This window comes from Pipistrellus hanaki (assembly GCF_964339955.1).
Source record: "Pipistrellus hanaki genome assembly, chromosome: 1".
Taxonomy (NCBI): Eukaryota; Metazoa; Chordata; class Mammalia; order Chiroptera; family Vespertilionidae; genus Pipistrellus; species Pipistrellus hanaki.
Genome location: NC_140503.1, coordinates 9917987 through 9938937, shown reverse-complemented (window position 1 = coordinate 9938937; position 20951 = coordinate 9917987). Strand labels below are relative to the sequence as shown.

The following is a 20951-nucleotide window of genomic DNA, read 5'->3' as shown; positions in this document are numbered from 1 at the left end:
AACTGTATTTGGCTACGTTCCCTAGTTCCTTTTGAAAACAGAATATACGCATAACTATTCAACATGGAGACGCTTGGTTTCCACTCTGCATGTTGTGATGGACGAGAATGTGGAAGAAGGGGCCAATTCCCGGTCGGGCACAGGCCCAGGTTGCAGGTTCTCTCCCACTCCCTTCCTCTCTCTCTCTCTCTAAAAAAAAAACCAAAAAAACAATAGAAACGTATTTTAACAAGGAAGCTGGTTGGCCACGCAGAGAGGCAGAGCACGTGGTGGAGGGAGCTTTAGTGTTAGGCCTGGGTTTCACTCTGCTTCCCCTGGAGGACTCGGGCGAGTTATGTAAGCTTGCTCCGCTCCGATGCCATCTTCCACGCGTGGAAAGGACAGCGGCGATCCTGCCAGGCTAAGGCACAGGCCGGGCACCGCAGGGAGCCGCCTGCCTAGGAGAAGGCTGTCCTGTGCGGTCCGGGAGGCGGCTGGGCCTCGGTTGGGGCTCTGGTGGGCCAGAGGTCACACTGTACTGGGTGGCCAGGTGGGCCAGAGGTCACACTGTCCTGGGTGGCCAGGTGGGTCAGAGGTCACACTGTCCTGGGTCGCCAGGTGAAAACGCACAAGCAGAGGGGGCCTTAGAGACGACGAAGAGAATGAGGACCGAACAGGAGACGGATTTCTATCCGAAACGCAAGGGGAGCTGCAGCCCCTAGGGAAGCATGTCCGGGCTTCTGCCACCACAGACACCTTGCCAGAGGGACACTCAGAGAGCACACCCACCGCTCTGCCCACAGCAAGACACACGTCCTCGGCGGCGGGAGGGCGGGACGCTCTTTGCGAGTGTCTCCGGTGCGGTTCCGTGGCAGCTCAGAGAGATCTTCCTTCGAGCAGAAGGGGGCCGCGCAGAGAACACGAAGCTGGGTCTGTTCTCGCCTGGCCCCGCTACTGCCCGTGGCGTCCTCTGTGCTCCGCAGGCCTGTGCCCGCCAGGATGGAGCGGGAGGGGCTGGAGCCCTGGCAGGTTGAGCAGAGTCCTGCCTCCCCCTCATTCCTCCCCTCCCCCTCTCCTCCGATCAGGCTCCAAACCAAAGGGGCCCCGAGCGGGAAGTCAGTGTGGACCTTCTCCAGGTAGAAGCCAGCGGCCTCCCGCCCAGCTGCGTGCTGCCCAGTTTCTGTTGCTGTTGCTGCCGTTTTGAAGCAGGGGTACTTCTCACGCACTTGCTCATGCGATTCCACCCTTTTCTAAAACCCCGTGTGACCCCACCGTAGATTCAAGGCTGCTGTACCAGCGCTGACGGGAGAATTGCACGTGTGCCGTCCCCGTCAGGACACGGCCCTCCCCTCGATGCTCTGTTCTCCTGCCAAGGTCACGTCTCCCCACCACGCGGGGAGTGGGGAGACGTGACCTTGGCAGGTCACGTCTAAATGTGCACAACGGTAAGGGCTACAGGAGAAACATTTATTTAAATCCCAGAGAAAATAAATAAAGGGTTTTTTTAAAAAGAGGAAGCTCCTTAATAAGGGGCTGCCTGATTACCACCCCCTCCCTCAGGCTTTGGGAGTAGCTGGAGGGGAGAGTAGCTGGAGGGAGCAGCAGCTGGAGGGAGCAGCAGCTGGAGGGTGCAGTTCTGTGATGGGCCCCCCCTCTACCCACCTTCATCCCCATCTGGGCTGCGCCTGAAGTGAGGGTTCCTCCAGCTCCAGCCCTCAAAGACCCTCAGGAAACAGAGGAAGTAGGGACACAGCCCAGGCGTTTGGTTAAGCATTTTTAAAAAGCTCTCCAATTCTGCTATTTTTTTTCTCTCTCTTCACATTCAATATTCTTGGTTGCTAAGTGGGAGGAAATGTAGGGAGGTGGGAGAAGTGTGGAGAAACGAGGGAAAACTGGCACTGCGCTCGCTGATGGATTTATTTTCTCATTTCTGAAGGGGGCACGGGCAGAGGACCGTGTGCAGCCACGGGAGGAAGCAGCGGCCTGGGGGGATCGCCTGCTGGCTGGGCTGGGGGCAGAGTCTCCCCCAAACCCGCTGCTTCTGATAGGCCAGGAGGGAGGAGCTTTAGGGAGCACAAATATGAGCATTTTCTATTTCTGCTTAAAGACTTGGAGAAGGAGAATATTTAAAAAGTTAAAATGATCTTTATTTTCAGAACATACCCTCAAAAGGAAAGACACTCTCTTCTCACCAAGAGGAGGGTTTATGGTTACGAAGGGAACTCTTTCTAAGTCCTGACCCCCAGCTCTGCGAGGGGCTGCGTGGCTTTCCAGGACGAGCCCCCTCTGCGGCACACCCAGGGGCCTGCGGGCGTGTCTGTTAATGTCAGTTCCCAAGGACCCATGCCGTTAGCAGGGCCCTGACCATGACATGTCTTTTTTTTTTTTTTTTTTTAAATATATTTTATTGATATTTTACAGAGAGGAGGAAGGGACAGAGATAGAGAGCCAGAAACGTCGACGAGAGAGAAACATCGACCAGCTGCCTCCTGCACACCCCGCAACCAATGCACATGCCCCTGACTGGAATCGAACCTGGGACCCTTCAGTCCGCAGACTGACGCTCTACCACTGAGCCAAACCGGTTTCGGCCATGACGTGTCTTTTAACTGCAGGAGCTTTTGCAAAACAGAATCTCACCTGGAGCCCCGCCTACTCTCTGCTGCTCCCTGCGGCCCACCCCATCTTCCTCTCCCCAGGCAAGCAGCTGGGGACCACGGCCACCTGCCATGGGCCACGGCCACTGCCACGGGCCACGGCCACGGCCACTGCCACGGGCCGGCCTCCTGGGGGGGCCAGACTGAGCATGCCACACTCTCAGTACACATTTACCATCTGAGTCATGCGTTTTTAGGCTCCTGAGTTTAAGAGCACAATCTGAGCTGGCCATGCATCTAGCTACGAGCTTGAAAAACACTCTGAATGTAGGAGCGGTTGTTAAAATTCACTAGAATCGTTACATCCCTGTTTGTTACATTGCCTGCTTGATAGGCAGGGTGCACTCCGTAACCTAAACATGCAGTAGAAAAACTGCCCAGGCCTGAAAATGGCCACAGCAGGTTATGGGGTGTGTGTGTGTGTGGACAGTGCACGCCCCCAGATGGTCTGCCTCTGTGGGGTGGGGCCCTAGGACTGACTCCACTGACCACGCCTGGTCCAGATACAATCGATTTCCACCTTGCACAAAAGATGATCCCAAACAACATATTTCACTCTCCTACAGGACAGTGTTTTTGCATTTATTTGTGCAAATTCGTTTCAGCGAATCTCTTTGTAAAGTCTCCTTGGAACAAGCCTTACCATTTTACTGATTCCCTCTTTAGCTAGTGAGGAAATAAAATCTTTGACACATGCTTAATTTCTAGTTGAGTCATGATGTTAACTTTTTGAAAATAGCACTTTACCATGCCCACAGCAAGTTCTACTCTCCTTAGCAGGACGCGGCCTGCTGTCTGTGCAGGTCTTTTAAATGTTCCTGTAAGAATCCGATCTGGAATATATAACAGACTAGCCTCCCCATAAGTCATCAGAGAGTCATCAGTTGTGAGCTGAATCGAATGGCCACTGTGGCAGCAAAAGCAAAAGAAACCCATGAGCCAAAACCGGTTTGGCTCAGTGGAAAGAGCATAGGCCTGCGGACTGAAGGGTCCTGGGTTCGATTCTGGTCAAGGGCATGAACCTTGGTTGCAGGCACATCCCCAGTGGGAGGTGTGCAGGAGGCAGCTGATAGATGTTTCTCTCTCATAAGGGTTTCTGATTCTCTGTCCCTCTTCCTTCCTCTCTGTGAAAAATCAATTATATATATATATATATAGATAGATAGATAGATAGATAGAAAGAAAGAAAGAAAGAAAGAAAGAAAGAAAGAAAGAAAGAAAGAAAGAAAGAAAGAAACCCATGACCTATGGCCTCATTGGTCAGCAGGAGAAAACCCCCTTCAAGAGAGAGCGTGGGCCGAAACCGGTTTGGCTCAATGGATAGAGGGTTGGCTTGGGAACTCAAAGGTCCCAGGTTCGATTCCGGTCAGGGGCATGTACCTTGGTTGCGGGCACATCCCCAGTAGGGGGTGTGCAAGAGGCAGCTGATCAATGACTCTCTCTCATTGATGTTTCTAACTCTCTATCTCTCCCCCTTCCTCTCTGTACAAAATCAATAAAATATATTTAAAAAAAAAAAAAAAAAGAGAGAGAGAGCGTGGGAGGCTCCCCGCTACCAGCTGCTGTGTCAGGGACCTGGGGGGCACCGCTCAATGCCAGTCGGACCCACACAGAACGGGCCGCGCTGGCCTCTTACCTGGGGTTGGTCAGGTTGTAGCAGGATTTCCATATCTGTAGCATGTGCTTGCAGGTGAGCAGCGCCTCGTCCGGGCCCCGGCACAGGGACTCCAGCTTCACTTTGGAGAACAGCAGTCTGTGGGGGAGACAGGGAGACGAGGACACAGCTCACCACCGAGGGAGTGGCCTGGTTCGGACTCGGAGCTACTGCACTCACCCAGGAACGGGGAGCGTCCAAGGGCCTCACCCCAACAAGGGCTCCAGAACTCGAGGCTCAGCGTGGGGCTGTGTCTGAGCCTCACCCCTGAGGCCAAGGCAGGCAACGACCATGTGTGTGGTCGGGCGAAATTCATTCGAGTGGCTAAGTTTATTGAGGACACGGGGATTTCATTAAGGGCATGCTTTTTCAGAACAAAACCAATTTACCTGCAAAACTACAAAAATTCATTGAAAGCTAATCTTAAGATTTATCTACAAAATGACACAGAAGATGTGACTCCGTGGATATAAATATCTGCAATTAACCTTCCACAGTGATCCTCATCGTGTGAAGGTGGACAGATCGGCCTCAGAAGCTCCCGCGAGGAAGGGCAGCCCCCCCCCACCCCTCTGTCTCCCCCAGCCTGCTATTTAGCAGCTAGGTCTTCACCAATTCCCTCCACAACCACTGTCTCTTCCCTATTTTTGTTATCACCAATGGCTTCACCTCCATCAGACCTTCTGAGCGCTGAGCTTAGACCCTTCTCTCTTTCTCGGACCCTCAGAGTTCTCCCACCCAGAAAGTTACTTAGGTCTCTCTGTTACACACCAGCTCTCCTGGTCCGTGCGCCCATCACGGTCAAGGACCTGAGAAAGCTCCAGCATGAGCCCAGGCACCTCTTCATGGTCTTCCCATCCCGTTGACCCGCACAGCTCGAAGAAACTGTATTAGAAAGACCTCCAGCCCTGGTTTCACCCAGTGGCTACAGGGGTGGGGAATGTCTGGCCTCAGGCCGCACAAGGCCCTCAATATCGTTTGGTCTGGCACTGCCAAGGCAGTGGGGGTGAGTTAATGAAACGTTTGACCAAGTATAGCAGCCAAATTTGTAAGCTGATAGTTGTATGTGACCCCTGAATGATGTTATAAATATCCAAATGGCCCTTGGCAGAGAAAAGGTTTCCCAGCCCTGGGTTAGAGCATTGGCCCTCAGACCAAAGGGTCACGGGTTTGATTCCCAGTCAAGGGCACGTAACTTGGTTGCAGGCTTGATCTCTGGCCTGGGTTGGGGCACGTGCGGAAGGCAACCAATCAGTGTGTCTGTCTCATATTGATGTTTCCCTTTCTCTTTCTCTCATACCCTTCTCCCTCCCTTCTAATCTCTCTAAAAATCATTGGAAAAATATCCTTGGATGAGGATTTTAAAAAATCTCCAAAAATAATTCGCATTCCCAGTTCAAGAAATTACAGTAATTCCTTCCTGTCTGTAATAACAAGTCACAACCCTCATGAGCTCTTCAAGGCGCTCTGCCCGCCGGCCTATGGCACATCCCGGTCTGAGCATCCCTCCAGGATAGAGTTCACTGGCCCAAGGCTATGGTTCTGTCATAATTCTATGGATATATATGCCATGCTTTCAATCTTAATCTCTACTCATCCATATCTCCTCATTCTTCCTAAATTCACCTAAAACCTCACCTCATCAAGTAAGTCTTCAACTAATACCACTTTTACACACTCACAGTCCCTACTCAGTACGCTGGTGCTTGTTGTTGTTATTGAGGAGGAGGAGAAGGATTAGGAAGAGGAGGAGAGAGGGAGGAGCTCCTCTCCTTGAAAGGTATGTGTGCCTGGCCCTGCGTTGGCCCTTTAAGAACAATGTCAATGCCATCTGTGTAAAACCCCTTCTCAGTGGCTGGTGCTTCTCTCCCTTTGGTAACAGAACCCCAGCCCCTGTCTCGGGCCTCACCTCCATGGCGCCTAGAGCTGTGCTCGGCGGTCAATGGGCCTGAAATCAGCCTTTGCTCACTGCCTACTCTCTCTGTAAACCAGGATATAAAGAAACATGTTTCTAGTGATTTCAGTTAGACATCAAGGAGAACTGCTCAGCCCCGCCAGCGTGATGGCCTCGTCTGAAGGCCTCTGGAGGAGGAGAGGCTCTTTTTCCTCCGTGGTCCCGAGACGGAATGAGGGTGTCCTGTCACTGCGCACGCTCAGGAGTGAGCTGGCACCGACACTCCCTCTGAATGCCCAAGGGGACATGGGGGCTCCGGGCAGTCAGGGGTCGGCTTCCTCAGCCTGGTTTGCAGGAGCCGGATGATGGGATGGCAGCCAGGTAATGCGAGGGAGGCGGTCTCTCATCTCCACGCGGTGGGCACAAAGCATGAGCCCAGACAGGAGACCAGGCCTCGGTTTCTGCTAAAAACCTCCTCAGGAAGCAGACACTCCCTGAGGCCTTTCCAGGCCCACCTGCAAGGAGTGACAGCCCCTCAGGGTGTGCGTGTGTGTGTGTGTGTGTGTGTGTGGGTGTGTGTGTGTGTGTGTGGAGGGGTTCTAAGGGGCCAGATGCTGAGCCTGCTGACGTCTTCAGTGAGCCCAGAGGGGGTGGAAGGTTTCCACCAGAACCTCCCACCCAAGTGGGTCAGCTGGGCGAGGTGTTACCACAGAAGGAGAGGTGCCAAAGGCCACCTGTCTGCTTCTAGTGGAGACCTACCGGAGGCCGAGACCTGCCCAGATGCGGACTGGTTGCCGAGCAACTCTGGCCACGGACACCTGCCTAGGATGGGGCCAGGTTCTCCGGGAGCCACCCCAGATCCTCGGGCTCGGCCGGGCTTGGAGGGTGCCTGCCCCAGGGAGGGCCTCCAGCTGGTGGGGACGGTGTCCCCGCACAGGGGGCGCTGTGGCTCCAAGAACAATGCCCACGGGCCCTTTGGCGGTGCCCAAACGCCAGAGCCCACCGCCAGGCCTCAGCTTGGGGAAGAGTTCCGAGCTAGGTTCTTGGCTGGAGAAAGAACTTCTAATTCACATGGAATAACAGCTTGCACGCACTTGACTGAGGATGTGGAGCTGAAGAGGTGTGGGCTGGCTTTAAGGGAACCAGAAGGAAGAACAATAGGCGGACTGCCGAGCCCCGCTGATGGAGAGCGAGGCAGAGGAGCCCAGGAGAGAGACTGGCAGAGACAGGGAGCCCACGGGCATGGGTCGGGGGAAGCGAAGGCTCAGCCGCCCTCGGCTGTTCCCGAGACAGTGGGCGGGACGCCCCGACGAGCCTCCCCCTGGGATACGCCCTTGAACGCACAAGTGAAGGAGGGACGCAGAGGCGCTGCCTCAGACTGCTCCTCATCACCACGTCCCAACCCCGGGCTCCTCCACAGGCAAAGACAACACCAACAACAGGACAAGGAGACCATCACCATATCCGCCGAGCTGCTCCCACAGGAGAGGGCTGCTGGGGGCCTCTGACCGTGTCACCTGAGCAGGCCAATGGCGATGACTAGCATTAATTTGTCCAAAGGCATTACACTCAATCTACCGGGGAAACCATGAGGTCAAAAAGCAAGCTGCGAGAAAACGTGGGGCCAACCAGCCTGGACGGCATCTCCGTACGTGGCACCTCTGGGGGCACAGCGGAGAGTGACGCCCTGAGACCACCTGCTGCCCGCCCCCCGGGTCTGACCGTGAACTAAGTGAGATGTTTCTCTAAGAAGAGTTCAGAAGTCACCTGCTGGGAAAACAGTCCACGCCTACCCCCCATCCCTGGCTCAAAGCGCATGAACCCAATTTAAACATTTGTTGTTCCAGAGACGATGGGAAACTTATGGAGAAACAGCTCTCTGCGACCTGTCTCTTTCACCTAAAAGTCAGGCGCCTATGAAACTCTAGTCATTGGAAGGGTCTAGTTTACCAAGGCTTTCCTTTTCTTTTCTTTTAAAAATATATTTTATTGATTTTTTTACAGAGAGGAAGGGAGAGGGATAGAGAGTTAGAACATCGATGAGAGAGAAACATTGATCAGCTGCCTCTTGCACACCCCCTACTGGGGATGTGCCCACAATCAAAGTACATGCACCTGACCAGAATTGAACCCAGGACCCTTCAGTCAGCAGGCCAACGCTCTGTCCACTGAGCCAAACTGGTTAGGGCCCAAGGCTTTCCTTTTCACTAAAATGAAAGGAAATGTGTGCAGAGATAATGGAACTCTACCAGCAGATGCCAGCTCATAGGCCGCCTAATGGAACTCCCTAGACCACATGTGTCAAACACAAGGCCCGCGGGCCAAATCCAGCCCGCCAGGCCTTGCAATGTGGCCCGCACCGCGCTGTCATCACTGCGCTCCGCTGTCAGTTTATGACATTGTCAGTTTATGACTGTTCAGTAAACCATTCGGCCCGCGATTTAGGCTGGATTTTAGATTTTGGCCCCTTCTCTGATTGAGTTCGACACCCCTACCCTAGACCCATGGTCGGCAAACTGCGGCTCGCAAGCCACATGCGGCTCTTTGGCCCCTTGAGTGTGGCTCTTCCACAAACTACCATGGCCTGGGCGAGTCTATTTTGAAGAAGTGGCGTTAGAAGAAGTTTAAGTTTAAAAAAATGCGGCTCTCAAAAGAAATGTCAATCGTTGTACTGTTGATATTTGGCTCAGTTTGCCAACCACTGCCCTAGACTATGGGCTTTTCAGGGATCGAATCTGAGTACCTGTTCCCTTTGCAAAACCCCAAAGCACACACATGCTTACTGCTGGTTGGATCGCCTGCAGAGCCACCGCAGAAGGGTGGGAGGGCAGGGCTCTTCCCATCCATGCGTCTTCTCTAGGATAAAGCCCTTGCCTGGCCAGTATGGCTCGGTGTCCACCTAGGAACCAAGAGGTCGCTGATTTGATTCCTGGTCAGGGCACATGCCCAGGTTGTGGGCTCGATCCCCAGTAGGGGACGTACAAGAGGCAGCCAATCAATGATGTTCATCTCTCATCAATGTTTCTATCTCTCTCCCTTCCTCTCTCTAAAAAAAGAATCAATAAAGACATTTAAAAAAATAGGATAAGGCCCCGTCAAGCCCTGGCAAGCTTCCGCCTGGGAGTTTTAGCCCCTGAAGAAGTTCTAGACTCCGACCACTTCGAAGGCCCACATTTTCTCAAGAAGGAGGCGCTGTGCAATGTGCCCACAGACCAGGCAGGCCACCGGCACTTCCTCCACCATGGCCTTGCTGTCATGTGACTTGCTGTCATGTGACTGTCCCAGCCCAGGCTCCCAGGCCTGTTGGCTCCTGGGGAAAGCCACACCGCACACACTTACGTAGCAAAAGAAAGTCTTGGGAGCAGACACCTGGCTCTGCTGAACTGAGCAGCCCCTCATCCTTGTCAGAGAGGCTGCTCCTGAGTGGCGGGTGCTGGGGACGGCCATGCTCTCTGAGGGCTGGCCAAGAGGAGGGCTCCTGCTCTAGTCCCGCCTCCTCTCTCTGACAGGCAGGAGCTCCTGCTAGATCCCATATCAGTTACATTTTGCTTCTCATTTCAGTCAAAGTGTCAACAATCTGGACTACTCCTCCATCCTTCTGGTGATATTTTTAGAACAAATAACGGAGATATTTAGCTAAAATAAATCACCTCAAGAAACCCCAGTTTGGCTCATTTTCTTGCTCCTGCTTCAGCTACTAACCGGATTAGCGCCCTAGACCAGCCATGGGCTGGAAATGGCCCAGACTGAAAGCCCCTGGAGGCACACCGCCCGTGTCAGCGACCCCCGGGGTCACACTGCCCGTGTCAACGGCTCCCGGGGTCACACTGGAGTCACACCACCCGTGTCAGCGGCCCCTGGAGTCACACGGCCCATGTCAGCGACCCCCGGGGTCACACCGCCCGTGTCAGCGACCCCCGGAGTCACATCACCTGTGTCAGCGGCCCCCGGGGTCACACCGCCCATGTCAGGGCCTCCTCCAGGCCCGAGGGCAGACCTCTATTAATGGAGTCCTTTCCGTTAGCTCCGTGCACAGAGCAGCAGCAGGCAGACACCAGTGGGCAGGCCGGTGCTGGGTGCTGTCTGGCGGGAGGAGCTGGGGGCTGAGGGTGGAAAGTGAGTCCGAGGCAGGGGACCTGCCCTGGGGTTTGGGGAGCAGCTGGTGAGCAAGCGTCTTCAGCACAGACAGCGTCACCAGCCACTGGTGAGGAAATGTGTGACCGGGAACTATCCGGTCTGCTCCGGCTCTAAAATACGATCATCTGTTCTCCCCAAACCACAAAGCCATTTCTAAATGGGGAGCAGGTGACCCGCAAGCCAGTCTGCTCCCCACAGGCCCTGTCCCCGTCTCCCCAAAGGCCAGGTCGCGGACACGGGGCGGCGTGACCCCAGGGGCCCCTGACTCAGCTCCCTCGGCCGACTTCCTCGCATTCCCAAGTCTGAGATGTGACGTGGACTCGAAAGAATCCACACGGTCTGGAGGACAGAAACGGCTCCCTCCCCTAAAGCCAGGCAGGAGCCAGGGAGAGAGAGACGCGCGGAGTGCTGGGAAGACGGGAGTGGCGGTTACGAGCACAGAGGTGAAGGCCAGGCTGCCTGGGTTCAAATCACCTTCGCACCACGTACTAGGCACACAATCTCAGACAGACCGCTTAACCTCTCCGTGCCTCAGTTTCCTTACCTGTGAAACGGAAATGATACTGCCTACCCTGGTTGTAATGATGATTACATTATTTAAAATGTGTAGAGTGCTGATAAGAGTTGCCTATGACAAAGCAGTGTATAGGTGCTAGTGATCACTGTCACTACATGAGTGCATGTTACACGTGTTCACTTCTTTCCATACAATGAGTTCCCGCTGGCGTACAAAGAAATGGATTTCACAGAATCTGCTTTCACCTGTGCAGGGGCGAGACCACACACAGAGAGGAGGGTGCTGTAGACGAGGGTGTGGCCCTCCGACCAGGCCACTGAGAATCTGTTCAGCATCTTCCAACACATCACAGCGATGGACCAGAAAACACACTGGGTCCCCTTGTATCTGCCTCCTTCAGAGGCCTCAGGAGTTGCTTCCCTGTGCTTTGTGGTAACAGTTGATGGTTTCTCAAGTGTGCTACTGGTTTGCTGACCACTCTTAGAGCACATGAAAAAGGACTTGTATATATTCTATTTAAATAGGACGGAGTAAAATTAAAACCAATTAAAAATGTAGGATGAGGAAAGTTGCTCAACCACCATTTGTTTCAGGGCAAGAATTGGCAGTGGCTGCTCTTAGAAGCCGTGTGGGGCTTACTGACTTGTAACAGCACATATTAGTTACACTAACAAAACGTAACAAACCGTCAGTGCTCACCCCGATATTTCACCTACAGAGGACTCCCCATGGCAGAAACACAAAGTCTCTGAGGGTCTGAGCAAAGCCCTGGCGGCAGACGGCCACACTGTCTGTGGGAAAGATAAGGGTTCCAGACGGCACCTGGTACCGACTTCTACCTTCTCAGGTCAGTGAGGAAAATTACTAATAAAATGTACGAATCAATGAGAAATTTTTTACAAGGCTGTATTTCAAAAGAAGGTTCGAGGCTCTTACACCAAGTACAGTAAATAGTGAATTTTTCAGAATTTATTAACACTGTTCAGTATAAAAAGGAATGGACTTTGTTAAATTATAGTTTGGGAAACCTCAGAATGTTGTTAGAGAGATCTAACACATAATTAGCAAATACCAATTTTTCATCCCTTTGTTGAGTTATTTAATATTTACAGGGTTAAAATTATGTGTGTGTGGTTTTTTTTATTTTTTTCCAACAGAAAAAGAAGGCAGTACAGAAGGAATAAGAAAAAGACAAGACATATATAAAAATGACCAACATAAATTCAATCATATCATTAATTACAGTAAATGTAAAGGGACAAACACTTGAGAAAAAGGCAGAAATTAATTAAAGAAGCAAGACCCAACCATATGCTATCTATAAGAGAAGAAATATTTGAAGACATGTGGCTGAGAATTTTCTAGAAGTGATAAAAAAAAAAAATACAAACAATGCCAACCCACAGTTTTAACAAGTCAGATGAATCCCAGGCAGGACCCACTCCTACCTGTGTTGTCATGAAACATGAAACATCAGCAACCACGGCAAGGAGGCCAGAGAGAAAGACAGGAGACAGGAAAGCGAACGGAGAGCAAACCCTCAGCTTCCCAACAACAATAGCAGAGCTGATTATTCGTGCTGTGGAAAAGGCGAGCCTAGAATTTTACATCCTCTGACAAACTCTGTTTGAGAGGAAAGACAAACCCGTTTTTAGACCCAAACTCAGAAAGCTAGCCAACCCTCACTAAATAAAATCTCTAGGTTAATCATCAAACAACCACCAAAACAGCATCTTTCTTTCCCAAACCAGTAAAGGGAAATATGCAATAAGAACATAACTGACCTAAAAGAAAGTGGGAAAGGAAAAGATAAGGAATGCAAAAAGGAAGCACAAATAGAAAGTGCAAGTGAGATGACAGACGCTAATACAAATATATCAGTATTTACAATAAATGGGGATGAGCTGAATATTCCGATAAGAACATTAGCTTGATTTTTGAAAAACTAGCTGTACATAATGAGCACAAGAGAACATCTAAAACATAAGAATATAAGTAAGAGAATGGAAAAAGATATTACACACACACACACATAAACACACATCCTTTATAATAAAGAGATAATATGCAAATTAACCCTTATGCCCTCACAAGATGGCTGCCTACAACTAGGTCCGCAGTGGGGTTAGTGAGGGATGACCAAACGACTGAACAGGCTGCGTGGAGCAACCAGGCCGGCAGGGAGGCCATGAGGGGTGACCAGGCCAGCAGGGTAGGCAGTTGGGAGCGACCAAGCCAGCAGAGGAGGGCAGTTAGGGGCGACCAGGCTGGCAGGGGGGGGCAGTAAGGGGTGACCAGGCTGGTGGGGGGAGGAGGGGCAGTTAGGAGTGACCAGGCTCACAGGGAGGGGGCAGTTTGGGGCAACCTGGTTGGCAGTAGGGGGCAGTTAGGGCGACCAGGCTGGTAGGATTGTGAGAGGGATGTCCGACTGCCAGTTCAGGGGATTGGGCCTAAGCCGGTAGTTGGACATCCCCTGCAGGGGTCTTCAAACTACGGCCCGCGGGCCACATGTGGCCCGCAGAGGAGTCAGATCCGGCCCGCCAGGTTTTTTGGGCAGTGAGTGCAGCTGAGGTGTTACAGTAGGAATTAGTAGTTCATATAGTCCGGCCCTCCAGCTCTCTGAGGGACCGTGATCTGGCCCCCACTTTAAAAAGTTTGAGGACCCCTGCCCTAAGGGGTCCCAGATTGGAGAGGGTGCAGGCTGAGCTGAGGGGGGAACCCCGCCCCCCCGCCAAGCACAAGTTTCATTCACTAGGCCTCTAGTTTGTATATATATGTGTATGCAGACATGCATGTGGATGTATGTATGCAGGTGTATGTCTACATCATACAAAATAGACTTTGAGGCAAAATGAATAATGTGACCTATTACATAGTGATAAATAATTGAATTTATCAGGAAGATGAAGCAATTCTTAATGTATATGTATCTAATAATCAAGTTTTAAACCACATAAAGCAAAAATTGTTATAACTACGTGGTGATACAGGACAACCTGCCATCCAAGTGGCAGATTTCAACTCAATAAGTTTTAGATTAATTATACACAAAAAATCTGAATAGCATAGTTAAGAAAATCAGTCTTGGTCATAAAACCAGTCTCAAATAATTCCATATATATATATATATATATATATATATATATATATATATATATCTGAACACAATTCAATAAACAAAAGGTAAGAAAAAAAAACACACACCAAGAAAATCCCTGCATATGTTTGACAATTATAAAACACAGTTCTAAAATAACTGAGTAAAAAAATAATGGAAATTTAAATATATTTAGAACTAAGCAGTAACAAAAATTTCACATATTGAAACTTGTGGTTTAAAGCTAATAGAGTACATAGCAGAACATTTTTTAGTCTTAAATGCTTATGTCAGAAAATAAGGCAAGGATCTAAATAGATACTTTTCAAAAGAAAACAGAAGGAAGGACAAGAGACATATGAAAACATGTTCAAAGTCACTAATCATCAGAGAGATGCAAATCAAAATGACAATGAGGTACCATCTCACACCTGTCAGATGGCTATCATCAACAAGTCAACAAACGACAAGTGCTGGTGAGGATGTGGAGAAAAGGGAACCCTCAAACACTGCTGCGGGGAATGCAGACTGGGGCAGCCACTGTGGAGAACAGTATGGCGTTTTCTCAAGAAACTAAAAATAGAACTCCCATTTGACCCAGTGATCTCATTCCTAGGAATATATCCCCAGAAACTAGAAACACCAATCAGAAAGGATATATGCACCCCTATGTTCATAGCAGCACAATTCACAATAGCTAAGATATGGAAACAGCCTAAGTGCCCATCAGCAGAGGAGTGGATTACACAATGGAATACTACGCTGCGGTAAAAAAGGAGTTCTTACCATTTGCACCAGCATGGATGGAACTGGAGAGCATTATGCTGAGTGAAATAAGCCAGGCAGAGAAAGATAAATATCACATACTCTCACTCATTTATGGAATATAATGAACAACATAAACTGATGAACAGAAACAGATCCAAAGACAGAGAAACATAGATCAGACCATCAAACCTTGGATATGATTGATAGATTCAACTAGTTTAAAATCAGTAACTTCTGTTCATCAAAAAACATCAATAAGAGAAAGCAAAGACAAGGCACAGATTGGAAGCTTTTTGCAGCACATATAACCAATAAAAGCAATTGTAATCATAATATATAAAGAAATCTTACAAATTAGTGTGAAAAAAGACAACCCAATCCGAAAAAGGCTTGTACTTGTGCTTCACAAAAGAGAGAAGCAAAACGACCAATAAACAGAAAGGTGTTCAATTTCATTAATAATGAAGGACAGGACACTTAAGCTCACTCCGTGACACCATTAACCAACAGCCACATTACCAAGAATAAGTCTGACAACACCCAGTATTGCTGTAAGAAGTCACCTGGGTTCCCAGGCACTGCCCGTGGGCGTGTACAAGGACACAACCGCTTTGGAACACAGTTTGGAACGATTTAGTGAAATGGAAGGTACACACAGCCCATGGCTCAACCATTTCACTCCAAGGTGGGTGTACAACTAAAGAAATGCTTGCACATGTTTACGGGGAGCCAGTGCGAGAATGTTTATAGCAGCATTGTCATAATCGCTGAAAACAACCCACTCACCACTTACAGTAGGCTAGAAAGGCAGATCTTGGTAAGCTCACACAATAGGTGCTATCCATAGGATAAATGAATAAATTGCTGCTGTGTGCAGTATGGATGAACCTCAGGGACATAATATGAAGCAATAAAAAGCAAGTACTATAAGGATATATCCAGTATGATTCCATTACAATTTTTTTAAAACATGCAAAATTAGAAATTTCCATTATTTAGGAGTAAAACATATGGCACTGAACCCCAAGACAGTGCTCACGTAGAATTCAGAACGGCGGTTAACCTGTGAGGTGAGAGGTAAGGCTAGGATAGAGGGGTACACACGAAATTAAAAGGCAACATTCATGTTCTTTTTCTTGGGATATACACACATATACCAGTTGTATTATTGTTTTAAATATATTTACTAAGTAGTCTTTTTGCTTCTACTTAATATCTAATATCAAATTTAAAAGATTCTAAAATATCATATTTAAAGCACTATAACGGTAATAGAAAGAGGAATTCCTACGAATTATTGAGTGATGACCATGCAACTATTACAACGAAGGAAGGCATTGATTGCACTGGCGAAGGCAGCTACAGGCCCTTGGATTCTGGCCTCTCTGGTGAGCGTCCTCACTGCACTGGACGTGACAGAGGTTTCAGCACCTTGGGTAAGCTTAACAGGGACCAGAAAGTTCTGTCATCCTCAGGCTAAGAGGCTGACTAAGTTGCTTCTGGTTTATTTTATTTACTTATTTTTAAAATATATTTTATTGATTTTTTTACAGGGAGGAAAGGAAAGGGATAGAGCTAGAAACATCGATGAGAGAGAAACATCGATCAGCTGCCTCCTGCACACCCCCGCACCGGGGATGTGCCCGCAACCAAGGTACATACCCTTGACTGGAATTGAACCTGGGACCCTTCAGTCTGCAGGCCAATGCTCTATCCACTGAGCCAAACCAGTTTCGGCAGTTGCTTCCTGTTTAACAGTGGAACAGTGGGAAGGGGTTCACCTCCACCCAGCAGGTGCTGAGCACACGTCCCCTGCACCTCAGCCTGCAGGAGGCATGGCTGGGGGACCCAACCGCACAGGGCAGCCCTGCTCCGGACCCACGGCCTGCTGGAGACGAGGCTGACAGACACGCGGATAACACCGCCCGACAGGGGCCCGCGGAATCTCAGGTAGGCTGCTGCTGAAATGGTTTACCCAGGCTGGGAACAAACCGTGGGGCCTGACTACCTCCAGCCCAGCTTTTAATGAAGTCTTCTCGGGAAGAAGTCTCTCTTCGCAGAGGAAGAAATACAAATATTTAAAAAGCAAACAAGTCGTGGCTGCTCTCGGACCTGCTGACCTATGCCTTGCTTTTTTTGAGCTTACGGCCTGACATTAAAATAACAGGCTTGCATTCCTTAAATATCTCCGCTGCTGTTCCTCCTCACACTGCCTGCAAGGCTGTCTGTCAGCCGCTGTCACTCGAAGGCATTACCGTATTAGCCACCCCTGTTTACTGCTTGCCTTGTGCGGTGGCTCTGGGTCTAAGCCCTCCCCGGGAAGGTCCCCAGGCATCTCTGCAGGAGCCGCCGGCGAGTCTCAGCTCTAACGAAGGCGCTGGGGATGCGAGGCGGGAAGGGGGCTTTATAAATATGGATGAGAGAAGGGGAATTTAATTGCATCGGGCTGTACTTCACCAGCGGGTAAAGGATGGGAGACTTTTTCAAGTGCTTTCACCAGTTACGGTTCCACGGGCTAACAACCAGCTTCGGCTAAAATCCTAAATCTATTCGGTATGCAAAAGAGCAAGCCTGAGACATGCCAGCAGCAAATACTGCAGCAAAGCCTTTTAGTGCCTCTGCATCAATAGCTGAACCCACAAAAGAAATCTCCAGACGGAGGTTTCCTGGATTATAATGAGAACTCTCTGGATGGGGAGAGGTGCTTTTCTCGCTTGGAGACAAAGAGATGTTTGTAATGGAAATGTGTGCGCCGTGTTCCGAGGGGAGCTGCTGAAACTCTGATTAAAACACAGTGAGGTGATGAGGCAGAGAAATCAAGCCAAAGGCGATCGCTTAAAATGTGGGCCTGCACTTATTTCTGAAAGTGGGAAGAGCCAGCCCGGCCACCAGCTCCATTCCTTCCCGCCCCCGCCTCCTCCCCATCTCCCCCGGCCCCACTACTGCCCCCGCCTCTTAGATAGCTAAGGGCTGCGCACCGTCTCTGGCCCCTGTGCACCTGTTACTGAGCTACCCCCCTGAGGAAAAGGTAGGAGCCGAGGAGCCAAAGACAAAGCCCTGCTCAGCAAAGCCTCGGCGACAAGCCTGGGTTCGGGGATTCCATGGAAACGTGACGATCATGAGCAGATAATTCAAGCGTCTAGCAGTCTATAACGACAGTTCTTGGGTGATGTACAAATATGGACCGATTTGAGGAGTTCAGTTTCCTAGCGAATAAAACCGAGGCATCTTGTCTGAAGTTGCTGACATATAACCATCACCTGACACCTGGGCAGGGAGACCCTGGCGTTAACGCAGGACAGACGAGCCCTGAAGCTGCAGCTCCCGCGGTCCAGTCGCTGTGGTTCGTCCAATACAACGTTTGCCACACCCGGGGGTGCCTACCGGTGTTTGCTTAACATTTTTATTGAAAGTGACTTCAAAGCAACTCATTACAAAACTTTCTTAGCCTCCCTCCGAGCGACCATTTCCCTGAAGTCGCACTTTGATAGGCAGTAATATTTTTCTAATGGACATTTAGGATTGCATAACCATTAAAATAAAAAACGTTCATCCACAGCCCATCTGAAATCCTCTGCTGTGCCCAAGGGTACACGATGGGAAAAAACAGATAAAGTATTTTAACTAAATAAGGATGACCTAACGGACTGCTGTTGACCCTAGAGCAATACGGGTTTGAACTGCGTGGGTCCACTTACATGTGGACTTTTTTCAATAAATCCTGTAAATGTATTTCCTCTTTCTTATGATTTTCTTAATAACATGTACCATACAAAATATGCTAACACACTGTGTATGTGTAGCGGTCAGGCTTCCATCAGCAGTAGGCAGTCAAGCTTCTGGGGCGTTAGAAGCTCTCCCCAGACCCTCCTCTGTGCGGGGGGTCTGCACCCCTAGCCCTTGCGTTAAGGGTCAGTAGTATATGTGTTTCTAAATATCGTGGGGGGAAAAGAGGAAAAGGAGTTTTGTACTATTTACTCTCAGGATGCCCACGAAGAAGTCAGATTACAGAGAAGGGAGCTGGAAGAAGTAAATGCAATAGCTTTTGCATGGAAAACGCAAGCTCAGGGCCACTCACAGAAAGTTCTCGGGGTACTCGCTCAGGGCCATGTCCACGATGCTCAGCGCGTCGTGGGAATGCTTCTGTGCCGACAGCAGGAGGGCGAGCAGGTGCAGCGAGTTGACATCATCGCCTTGAAGCTGAAGAGCCTGGCGGACATACCCCAGAGCCTCCGGAATCTGGTTAGAACAAAACCAACAGGAATTTTTAAACACACATGCACGCGCACATGTACACAGGCAAGCGTGTGCATGCATATGCACACATACACACACACACACACGAAGCCATCTTTATGAAAGCACATAAAGAGCTTTCATATTAGAGATATTACCTACAAACACGAAAACAAGACACTCTCTTCAAGCAATAGTCTAATCATTGAAGTAATACTGTATCTGTCCAATAACCAATCTTTCATTTTTCCCTAAGTAAATACTTCCTCTTTTTCTGCAAAACTGACCTTTGGATCATGCTAAAGATAATTTCACTACATGGAGGCACATACCAATTGCCAGAGGTTTTTAGTGGAATTAAACAGCCTTAACTGAACTGTTCTCGTTTTTTTAAAGTATTACTAAAATAAAAGTGCTAAAGTCACAAACTTTATAACAGCTTTCTAAATGAACAGACACTTGTGATTCCTGCCAAGTTCGTTTGTCCTGGTTCTCCATCAGGGAAATATATACAAACACACACAAACCCTCTCCCCACCACCTTCCCAAACCACAACCCAAAGACCCTGATCCAAGAAACAAATGGCAGTGCCACGTTCAATGCCACGTTCAAACTCAAATGGGACCGGACACAACCTTGACCTTAAAATGCAACAGCTGTTCAAGACGTGCTTCAAAATCGTCCAAGCACGATGGCTGATAAAATGCACAGATAAATACTGAACACCCTAACTCAGTGGTCGGCAAACTCATTAGTCCACAGAGCCAAATATCAACAGTACAACGATTGAAATTTCTTTTGAGAGCCAAATTTTTTAAACTTAAACTGCTTGTAACGCCACTTCTTCAAAATAGACTCGCCCAGGCCGTGGTATTTTGAGGAAGAGCCACACTCAAGGGGCCAAAGAGCTGAATGTGGCTCGCGAGCCGCAGTTTGCCAACCACGGCCCTAGATTCCATGCCGGTTTAGCAGTCCCTGGGGAGAATGACAGCCTGAAGCTTTCTCCACGGCTGGCCTGGGACCCCTCCGGTCTCCCCTCCCAACGTCAGTCCTGACTGGACCCCTCTCAGCGCTCCTGCTTCTTCTCAACCTTTCAGAAACCTCACTCCTTAGTAGGAAGCCACAACTTTTTCCCCCCCAAATCTGAAATTTCATTTTGATGAATTTGATTACAAGTGCTGGCTCCAGAGTCATGGCTAATACAGCTGGAAGGGGGACCATCTGCCAACCCATCATTTATGAGAGAAGCTGAGTCCAGGGGTCAAACGACTTGAGCAGGTCACCCAGCTGTTGAACTTCTGGGACGAGAGTGGCGCTAGATCTTCGGATTCCCCTCCCACCCTCTCCCCCTCCTCAAAGGGCACTGGCTCTGAAGAGAACAGGCCACAAGCCCCCTGCCCGCGGTCAGCAGGAAACTCGGCTGCCGGAGTCTGGGGTTGTCACGCTGTGTGCTCACAAAGGCTCTGTGACCCTGTCCATCCCCCAGGTGAGAACGGACGGCGTGAACAGCGCCCAGCCAGCGCCGTGGGGAGGGTCGGCAGGCGGGGCGTCAATGTGTGTCTGCCCGAAGCGGCCAGGGAGGACTGACACAGGGTTCACCAGGGCAGCCTGCAGGGACAGCTGGCTTGAGGGAATGCAAGGCTGGCTCCTTCATTCAGCGAGTGCTCCCAGGTGCCTGCCACCTGCCAGGCAGCATCCCAGCTGCCGGGGCACAGCGGTGACGATGGCAGCCACGGTTCCTGCCCGCATGGAGCCTCCCGTCAGGAGGGAAAGACACTGAACAGGAGAGCTGAGCAAGAGGAAGGGCAATGCAGGCTGCTGCAGGCAGGAAGCTTCACGGGGGAGGGGAGAGAAGGTCCTGGGGGGAGGGGGGTAGAGGCCAGGTGGCCGTCATGGGCCTGCAGCTGTGAGCCACACCACGCCAGGTGTGAGGACCTCGGTTTCTGAAATCCCCAGGTCGCCAAAGGGAGCCGCCTCTCCGGGAAGCCAGATGCATGCCTGCAGCCGGGCC

The 20951-nt window shown here is 50.2% G+C and overlaps 1 protein-coding gene across 9 annotated transcripts in view; it reads right to left on the bottom strand.

The window, feature by feature from the left end:
• TTC7B (tetratricopeptide repeat domain 7B) overlaps positions 1–20951 on the bottom strand; it is a 183338-nt gene that overhangs the window by 48405 nt on the left and 113982 nt on the right. For all 9 annotated transcript variants that reach the window (XM_084883843.1, XM_084883845.1, XM_084883851.1 and 6 more), the window contains 2 exons: positions 18782–18942; positions 4273–4389 (listed from right to left, as the gene is read on the bottom strand). In XM_084883843.1, coding sequence (XP_084739969.1) covers positions 4273–4389; positions 18782–18942 — 278 coding nt within the window. The remainder of the gene's footprint in view (positions 1–4272; positions 4390–18781; positions 18943–20951) is intronic.